Here is a 10,264-nt window from a genome sequence, read left to right on the forward strand (position 1 = left end):
CCCCCTCCATTCACCACAACAGATTTACCAGCTGGAGGCAGCTGTGTCCAGCGTGGTGGAGGACTGCTGCCTATTTAGTCTACGGCAGAATCTTCAAATCAACGCGGAATCTCTGGATCCAAATCGGCCAAGTTGAATCAGGACAGTGATTCGAATCACTGTCCTGTGGAATCTGAATCCAAAGCAGCTACTTGCTGCTTTGAACGGGCCTAACAGATAGCACAGTGTCATGTGATGGTGAGTTTTATGAAGAGAAAAACTGCCCACAGCGGTTTTTCTAATACAAGGGTGTTAGTACAATGAATCCTGTATAGAAGACCTCCTTTTTCAGCATTCCCCTTCATGAGCTTGACCTAAAGTACTTACTACTTTTCTCCCCTGTCACCTCAACTGGCTTTTTGTGGGTCAAGAATGTGATTGCTTAGGACAAGGTTTCACTCAGTGTCAAGTAATGCTTGTGATAAAAATTGTGTTACTCTCATTCAGGTATTATTTTCTGAAATGCATTTTTGTGCTTTTGTCTTCCAGGTTTTGCCCTCGACATTGTCTTTGCCATTGCAAATGGATTCTCTCCCTCATATGAATTCTTTGCAGTCTCTCGCTTCCTGGTGGGAGTGATGAATGGGGGGATGTCACTTGTGGCCTTTGTTCTGCTGAATGAATGTGTGGGCACAGCCTACTGGGCCTTAGCAGGTATGGCTTTGGCTGCAGCATCTTTTTAAAAAACCCTGGTGATAGATTACATGTATACATTCGTACCTGGAAATGCCAAAGTGAACATTGCATTTGCAGATTTAACTTGGCTGTCTTGTACACATGCATGACCATGTGGATGTGTACAGAAGTTGCTTTTTTCACCATCTAAAGCACAGTATTGCCATGACTTAACTGAAGTGCACAGCTTTACAGCACTTTTAACAAGGGTTCATTTAAAACACTTGTACCCATTTTCAATGAAGTATTAAATTTACAATCTGTGAATCGATGAAGTGCTGTATTTTACAGCACTTTAGCAACCTACAGCACTTTAACTTATGTATGCTGGTCAAATTTCTGAGCAGTGGACAAACCTCAGGAGGCTGCAGAGTGCCTTCTGCCTGGAAAGTGCAGGGAGGCTCAGAGGCCTCTCCCACCCACCCCCACCAAACGCTGCACTTCTGTCATGTTTAAGAGGGCCGTAACTTTATAGTGCTATAAAAGTGCTCTTAATTACAGTACTGTAAAACTTGCAAGGAGCACTTCTCTACACATGCACAGTCTTTCATGTACCTTTTCCATGTACCTTTTTGGATATGCTGACCATAAGGAAATCTGGGACATCCAGGACATTCATCCAGGATGCTGTCGTCCCGTCCCCCCACCCCACCCCCAGTTCCCTCCACCCCTGCGCCAGCAGTATGTGGGGCTTGCAGTGGTGCCTGCCTGCCTGCCTGCCCACCTGCAAGGTGCTTCATGCCACTCCAGCTCCTGGCCAGACTGTTCCCCATACCCTTGCATTTCCAGGATGCCCATTATAATTCTCAACAGCTGGCCAGGACTGGCCTCTGAAATTCAGGACTGTTCCAGCTAAACCAGGACATGTGGTCACCTTATTTTTTTTAGAAGACCATAACCAGTGACTTGGGGCCCTTTATATCCCTGCCTCACTCAAACTGAACAACCACCAATGCATGTTATCTGAAATAACTTTTCTTTCCACACTACACAGCTAACCTATACCAGTGTGTGTGCATGACACTGAGTGCCTTCACTTGAAATTTTGCATCCTGGAATACACTTCTCAAGGGCCACTGTCTGCCAAATTGCAGTTTTTCTATACCTGTCTGTTCTCAGAAAGCAATTGTAAGAGTGTTTACATAATGGGGAAAGAATTGCTTTTTTCATCCGCTAGCCTCGTGTCAAAAGCAGTTAAACTAGTTTTGCCATAATGCTAATAAGTCTAATAATTTATAATGGGACCATTTAGATACCCTTTCAGTATAAATGTTGTTAGTACTTAAGCTATCATACAGTACAGCACATGCAAATTACAGTGCTCCAAGGCCAGAACTCGACACTTAGTCCTTGACTATGACCAAAGCAGTGTTAGACTGAGAGTGTACTGACATTTTTAAAGCATAATATATCACGTGCCATGAGGATTGCAAACAGGTTTTACGTAGTTGAAAATGTTAGCTTTCCAGTGACACTTAGCATTTATTTTCATGTGTGGAAAGTTGTGAAGTACCAGCTGAGGTTATAAGGCCTAATGGTTTCTAGTGTTTTGAAATTGCTAGATAAAAATGCTCTTAGAAAGGCTAAGTAATTATTTATATTGCTTTTTTTCCTTTTGTCTTTTTCCTCTTTTTGTATCAATTTAAATACAGCTTGTTGCACAGTTTTAAAATGTTTTATCCCTGACCTTGGGTCAAGTAACCCTTTCTGTCCATATTTCCTAATGTGTCGCTTTCCTAACAAAGTCTTAATCTGACTGATTGCCCATAGTGAAGAAGAGCAACATTATAGAATGGCTGGTAACATATCTTTCTTTGTTTCCCCTATGTTTCCAATATGTTAGGATCAATTGGTGGCCTGTTCTTTGCAGTGGGAATCGCCCAATATGCTTTATTAGGGTACTTCATCCGCTCCTGGAGGACTCTAGCCATTGTGGTTAACTTGGAGGGAACAGTAGTCTTTCTTCTATCTCTGTAAGTTATTTTTAAAGCTGTTTCACTGACTTTCATCAAAAGAATGAGAATTGAGGGAAAAATAGGGTAAAGATTTCTTTAAGGATAAAGTAGAGTTGTATGTGAAGGTAATGGTAACTTTTCCCAAACTCCAGTCAGCATCATGTTTCCCTTAAACAGCAGTGCTGCAAACTTAGCTACATATAATCTTAACGCTTTCACTATGCAGGATAGTAAAAATCTTAGCACGCTATTTAAGAACAGTTTGCTGTGTACTTCTGATTGTCTTTGACTTCCTTCTGGTGTACATGTATACTACCAAATGCTACATATGTATATCTACTATTAGAGATGAATCTGTGGTTACATAATCACGAGTTATATTTCACCTAGTTTCAAATGTACTTACAGGTGAAAATTCAGCAGTTTTGAGGGGGAAGGAAGTTTTAATCACTGTTTACACTTTTTGGGGTTTTTTTCCCCAACCTCTATTTATCTTAACTCACTAACATTACTCATTTTGAATCCAAAGAAACGGTGATTAAAGACTCACTGCACACTCTCATGCAGTTGAGGTGTGAGAATTCATAAAGTAGGTCTCAGCGAGAGATCCTAGGAGCTCTTCCCTCAGAAAAAAAGCCGACTTGACATTTCTGATGTTTCTAAAGTTAAAAGAAAAGAAAAACCTAAGCAGTTATTTGAAAAGAATAGTCCAGCACTTTCAGCACTTTGTCTTCAGAACGTATAAAAAAAAAAATTGCTCTCAACGTCAAAACTCTGCTCTACAGTGAATGCAATTTCCATACCAAATTCCAACTCCTTCAGTTATTTCATATTTCTACTGTGCATAAAAGGTGAAAGAATCTTTTATTATGTGCAGAGAAAATAAAGATGTGCTCTTCCAAAGACTTTTTTATGCAAAGGCGGCTGAATCACTTTTGCTCAAAATCATAAAAAATAAATAAATAAAGCCTCTGAGCAGAGACCAAACCTGAAAACCTTCTGCTAAAATGTGAAAAATGTTCAGAAAGTCATGAGCAAGTGGAAACAGTTTTAAGAGGCTTTTGTAAGCAGGGTTGGGGTTGCAGATCTACCAACCAGATGCTGTCTCGGGACTGAGAACAGAGCCTTTATGCAGCTGCTGCTTACAGCCTGCACATCAGAATTTGGAACAGTGATGGGAGCAGGTCAGAAGATAACTTGAGGTTGGTAAATGAAAGTTGTTAGAAGCAGCAGCTGTCTGTGTACTGTAGATTTTCAGTAATGCTGTGTCACATCCTGAATTCTGAAGTTTCCCTAACATTAAATATTGTGTTAACTTCAAGTGCTATTTTAATATACAGTGCAAAGTTTTGCAAATTAGAAACCCATGAAACTGTAAAACTCTCATTTCTCACCATGGCATGTTTGATCTTGAAAATTCAGGTAATGCTATTTGGGGAAAAAAAAATGTTGTGTTGTATTGAAACGTCTTTCATTTTTTATTCCAGATAGGCAGGTCCAGTCTTCAAGAATAGCAGGTCCCTAAGATTACCAATGAACTCTCTCTATGTTTCAGATTCATTCCCGAGTCCCCCCGCTGGTTGTATTCACAAGGTCGACTGAATGAAGCAGAAGATGCCCTTTACCTCATTGCAAAGAGGAACTGCAAGCAGAAGTGTACTTTTTCATTAAAGCTCCCAGCTGATAGGAGCCACAGAGAGGCTGGAAGTTTTTTGGACCTATTCCGATACAGGATCCTCTTGGGACGCACTTTAATCATGATGTTCATCTGGTACATGCAGTCCCTTTTAAAGCCCAGCTCTTGCAAGTGCAACTGCTGCTGCTGCTTAAAGTCTTTGAATAGCCAAATCATCATGCATACCATGCTTTGGCTCATTATTTATTACGAGGGGCATTTTGCATGAAAGAAGTTCTTTGGTTCTTACCTTTTGCTTATTCTTAACCTGAAGTCATTTTAATAATCTAGGCCTGAGGTACTTTATCTTTGCATATCTGTGGGGCTTTTTATCTAAGAATCTGAAAATAATTGAGCACTACCTTTTCTTCCAAGGCTGCTGAGATTAGCCATGCTGCCCTTGCTCTTTGGATCAAGATTGTATAGGTATTTTTTTTCTTTATTGGGCTCTTGGTGTCCAAATTATTGGGTCCATGTGGACACTGAGCCAGTTCTATTTTAGTGCTATAATATTCTAGATATAGATAGATCTGCTGAGGGAGCTGCTTTAAAAAAATTACGATATTGAGCTTTTTTTTTTTTTCCTTCAGGATGCTTAAAGCCCTTTACAAAGCTCCTGATCCTGCAGAGATTTACCCACATACTTAAAATGAAGCATGGGTTTGTCTCTACAGAGTCTAAGTTAAAGTTGGGTAAGATCATATCTTTCAAATAGAGAAACTGAGACCCTGAGGAATTAAGTGTCTTATTGGCACAGTTGGGAATGAATTCTTGTTCCCTGTACTAGCCAGTGCTTTGTCTTCATTTTTAAATTAACAGGTATTTTGTGATAGTGCCAAGACAGGTGTTTGTCTTGGTTAAAAATAGGGTGAATTGCTCTTAAAATCAATGGTTTAAAGCAGGGCTGGTCAAGCTGTGGTCTGCATGACATACAGGGGGTTAATGTGCAGCCTGCAGGCCCCCACCTGGGCAGCACTCCCCCTTCTGCTCCAGCAAGACAACTGCTACTGCTGCCACCACAGTCTTTGGGCTCCATGGTGTAAGGAAGTGCCTCTGGCACAGTAAGGAGGCCTGCACAGCATATAGCCTCCAGCACACATGGTGTGCAGCTGCCAGCCCTTCTGAAGTTGCACAGCCCCAATTTTAAAGCATCTTTTTAAACTGAATTGGGGCAGCAAGTCAGAAGCCTCGATTCAAGTAATTATTTTTAATCTTGTTTTATATATGTACTTGTAGTTATATTCCAGAAGAAATGCTATTGGAGCAGCAAGGCAGACACCATTGTCCATAAATCCACTAAGCTTCATGTTTTTCACTGACTTTTGCTTTTAAGTTTGGTGGTACTTCTTGCTGGTTGGGAGAATATGCTATCTATATGCATGTAAGCAAGCAATTATATAGCGTAAAGTATATGTTATATGTAACCACTAGGCTGTTGGGGCAGAAACATGGAAGGGTCCTCCCTCCCCTCCTTGGTTTTTGCCTTGCTACATTTTTGGGACGTCCTAGAATCATACAATAGTAAGGCTGGAAGAGACCTCAGGTCTAGCCTAGCCATCTGCTTAAGGCAAGATTGTCTGTAACCAAGCCATCCTAGTCAAGTGTTTGTCTAACTTGTTCTTAAAAACGTCCAAGGATGGAGATTCCTGAACTTCCCTGGGTAGCCTGTTCCAGTGATTGTGTTCCAGTGATTGACCACTCTCATAGTGAGAAATTTCTTCCTAACCTCCAACCTAAATTTCCCTTGCTGCAATTTAAGACTGTTGCTTGTTCTGTCCCCTGCAGCCACAGAGAACAGTCTGTCTCCATCCTCTGTATAACCACCTTCCAGGTATTTGAAGACTGCTATCAAATCCCCCTTTAGTGTTCTCTTCTCCAGAATAAATAACCCTAGGTGTTTCATCCTTTCCTCTAAGTCATGTTTCCCAAGTTTCTAATAATTTTTGTCACTCTCCATGTGGCTCTTTCTAATCTTATTTGAAGTGAGGTGGCCAAAAGTGAACACAGACATATGCCTCAGGTACACACACATGGAGTCGCATGCCTGCCTATCTGGAGTGCAGCCTACTCTACATGCTCAGTAGCCATGTGGATGCTTGTGGATCCATATCACGCACAAACTAAGTTTGTTAGTTGTTTGGCACTTACACACAGTTAAGTGTAATATGAAATAGGATTCTGTCCTTTGTGTGGTATTTAAAAGATCCACTTTTACTATATTAAGCTACCAAATCTTGAACACTTTTTAGCAGGTGTGAAATAATATGAAGGCGGTAGAACAGGGAGCTTATCCCAGAAATAAGGAACAGCGTGGAAGAAGGCCCAGAGATAGGCAGGAGAAAGAAACAAAAGCAACAAGAAGACTGAATTGTAGGTATAACATTTGAGAAAATAAAGGTGGGACATGATAGGAGGAAGCAGAGGTGTAAATGGTTACAATACTGTGCTGAGCTTAGAAGGCAAGGATGGGCATCTAGAACTTGGGGTTGGAAGTTGAAGAGCAATAGGAAGGAATCAACTGTGGACTGAAGTGATGGGCTAGGAAGCTAACTGCTGAATAGTGGGAAGAGCTGTAGGTCATGAGTGGGAAGTGCTGTAGCAAAGCTTAGTCAGGATCCCAGAGTCAGAATTGCAGGAAACCTACTGATTATATTTGAGGTTAATTAGCAAAACTCTTTAGGAGTTTTATCCAGTCCCTGCTTATGTGGTCTGCATAAACTGGTGGCACTAGACCTTCCTCACTGTGTTGGTAAGGGATGCTGGCACTGGCAGGGGGCTGCTTATTCTTGATTACTGCTGTATGACACTTTCCCCCTGCAGTGGCTGCTTATTCAGGATTACTGCTGTATGACACTTTCCCCCTGCACCTGCTGTCTTTAGTCAGTAGCAGAAACAGCTTTCCAAAGATGTGTGTTTGACTTCGTGCACCTAGGTCACCATGTGTTTTGCTGCCACCTAGAAGTGGGACATGGTTCAGCTAGAGCTCGAATACTGAGGTTCACATTAGGATGTTTATTTTGGTTATATTTGTCCATTAAGGAAAAAAAAGCATTTTTATATTTGTGGAAAACTTGGAGCTTAGTGGAACAACTGTTTGCATTGCTATTCTAAAATTTGCAAGCAGAGCAGCAGACTTCAAATGTCCAAATGCAAAGGCATGAGGACATAAAGTTCATTTACTGAGGAAAGGATCAATGAGATTGTCATTTGTGTGTGTCTGGAAAGAAACCAGCTGCTTACCACTGCAGCAGTCCAATGAAAAATGCCAATGGATGGTTACAGGGAGCGAGAGACAATGGACAATGGAGGAATTAATAAAGTGGGAGGAGTTTAAAAATGACAAGAGGACAAACAATTAAATGTTTGGATCAAGGGCTTGTAGAAACTTGGGAGTGAAAGGGATATGCAGAACTTGGAACTTTGAAGTCATATGTCTTGTTAGTTTCATCAAGTCAAATACTGTGTTTCACGCTCATACTGTGGTTGTGTTAGTAAGGTATTAAATAGCTTAATAAGTCTTAAATGTAATTTGATCTTCATATTAAGAAAATAGTATGTCAGAGATTGGGTTTGTGGGGAAAAAAAGAATAATTTTGCTTCGTATAAAACATCAGTAGTCTGTTTTAAGAGCCTATGCCTCCTCTAAACAGCAAGAAGTGACTATGCTAGATGTGTTAAATGGAAGTAGACTGATATGACTGAGTGATCTGGCAGGGGAAATCTTATAGTCTTACACTTGATTTCTTTTCTTTTTTCCTTACCCACCTACAGGTTTGTGTGCAGCTTGGTTTACTATGGTCTTACCCTCAATGCAGGTGACTTGGGTGGAAGTATTTATACCAACTTGGCCTTATCTGGGCTAATAGAGATACCTGCCTACCCAATCTGCATCTACTTGATTAACCAAAAGTGGTGAGTATTGAATAGCATGAAATCCAGCTTATTTTTTCCCAAAGATATATTTCCTCAGAGACTAATTCAGTCCTCAGTGGGCATGTCAACACAAGCCAGTATGTCATGGTAGCAGTGAATTATGACGACATTGGTGGGCACTTACTGTGATGCCGCCATGACTGTGCGGTAGGGTCAAAAACGACCTGTGCACCACTGGGACTGCGCAGTACCAGCAAGTACTAAATGACTGCGCAGTACCAACTGCACAGTCAGGAGCATGCACCCAGGGTTTAGTAATCCTTTGCAGGAACTGCTAAGCATCCCAGTTCGTTACGTCTTCCTGGGGCAGAGCATTTTTATATAAAAATAGTATATGTGTAATTTTTTTACTATTTCTCTTTTCCATTCATATAAACATAAATGGATCTTAATGGAAAAGAGAACTAGTAAATAATCATTCAGATCTAGCACAGTGATGAAACTGAAGCTCCTGATAGTCCAATTGCTCTAACTCTATACTAACACAAGATGGCACTCCTTCACACCTCTGATTTTGTGACAAAGAATCCCCTTGTTTTTTCTAAGCCAGTTCCCTGTGTATTCTGTTGGAACTAAGGTGTTGTTCCTTAGGGGCATCTTCCACATTGGCATATTGTGCTGCTTAAGCTTTAGGGTGGCTGAACATTGGGTCACATATCCTGGTCCATGCTGCAGTATTCTATTCTTTTTCTCCTTCCAGTTGAAGTCATTTCAGAATCTTCTGAATAGATCACTTTCTCCCCACATTTCCTCTGAGTAGCTTCCTCTTTTCTTCCCCTCTGCCTAGTCCTGCATTCACAAACATTTGAAAGCAAACTAAAAATCTACGAATTTTCAGCCACATTTATGGAGATCTTTGTCAAGTACTAAATGTGCAATCTCATGCACTGTCTATATCATGAGAGGAATAGAAACTTATATTTTAAAAAAAAATGGAGGGTGAAAACAAAAACTTTGCAGGAGATGGCATTCAGCAATTTTAACTGGGAGTCCAGCGTGAGTTTGGGTGAATTTAGAATGCTCTTTGCTTTGAGGTCATACTAAGCGTTCTCCTTTCTGACCCATCAGGTTTGGTCGGAAGCGAACATTGGCAGCATTCCTGTTCCTGGGAGGGCTGGCCTGTCTTATTGTCATGTTTCTCCCGGAAAAGAAAGGTAAATAACTTCTTGTGTGTTTTCTTGGATAATTTGGTAACTGTACTCTGGACCTCCATAATATCCTCTGTCTCAGGATCCAATGATTTCGCAAATATATGTGAATGCAGATTTATAGCACCCATCTGGCCAACCTCCATTATGCAGCTGCGGGAACTGAAGCCTAGAAGCTTTCCCAGAGAGCTTTCCTAAGGCCTTGAATGAGTCAGTGAAAGAGTGGAATAGAAGACATTTCTGTAGTCCCAGTCTTTGCTTTTAATCACAACACCAGCCCCCACCTCCCATTTTTGCCTTACACTTTCTACTTAATGCCAAACAGTACCGCATACTTTTTTAGGCATTGAAGACCCACTCCTGTATTTGTCAAATGTTCCAGCAAAATTGATTCATCAATTCATCTTTCAGAAGTATGTAATTAGAGTATCTTTCAAATTGTGTGTGCATCTCTGAAGGAGAACTTTAAAATCAAAAAATCCCATTGCCCTTGTCTCTTTGGTCAAGTCTTCCTTTTCCCCTTCCACACAGCTATGCAGTATGTTCAAGAGAGGGTATATAAACCACGTATAGTTCACAAAGCACTTTGGGAATCCTCTGAAGTAAAAAGCATGGTAGGAATGTAGAATTAAACTTATTTATATGTTCAGAAAGCCATATAAGGATCCAGCATGGTCTTGCTTTTCAGGTGTTCTACACAGAAGTAAAAACAGAAAATATTAAGGGGAAAAGATTTCTTCCTTTGGAAAGCAAGGCATACAAATTATTTCGTAAACATACTTACATATACATAGAAAGTACCTGTCAGAATATATAAATGCCTTCAGTTATCAGATGAA

General features: G+C 40.6%; 1 protein-coding gene across 1 annotated transcript in view; it reads left to right on the forward strand.

Annotated features, from left to right (window-relative positions):
* Positions 1-10,264, forward strand: part of SLC22A15 (solute carrier family 22 member 15) — a 36,755-nt gene that overhangs the window by 16,853 nt on the left and 9,638 nt on the right. The window contains exons 4-8 of the mRNA XM_025211733.1: positions 529-693; positions 2,558-2,687; positions 4,225-4,440; positions 8,116-8,256; positions 9,346-9,431. Of these exons, the coding sequence (XP_025067518.1) occupies positions 529-693; positions 2,558-2,687; positions 4,225-4,440; positions 8,116-8,256; positions 9,346-9,431 (738 nt within the window). The remainder of the gene's footprint in view (positions 1-528; positions 694-2,557; positions 2,688-4,224; positions 4,441-8,115; positions 8,257-9,345; positions 9,432-10,264) is intronic.

This window comes from Alligator sinensis, unplaced genomic scaffold, assembly GCF_000455745.1.
Source record: "Alligator sinensis unplaced genomic scaffold, ASM45574v1 scaffold344_1, whole genome shotgun sequence".
NCBI lineage: Eukaryota > Metazoa > Chordata > Crocodylia > Alligatoridae > Alligator > Alligator sinensis.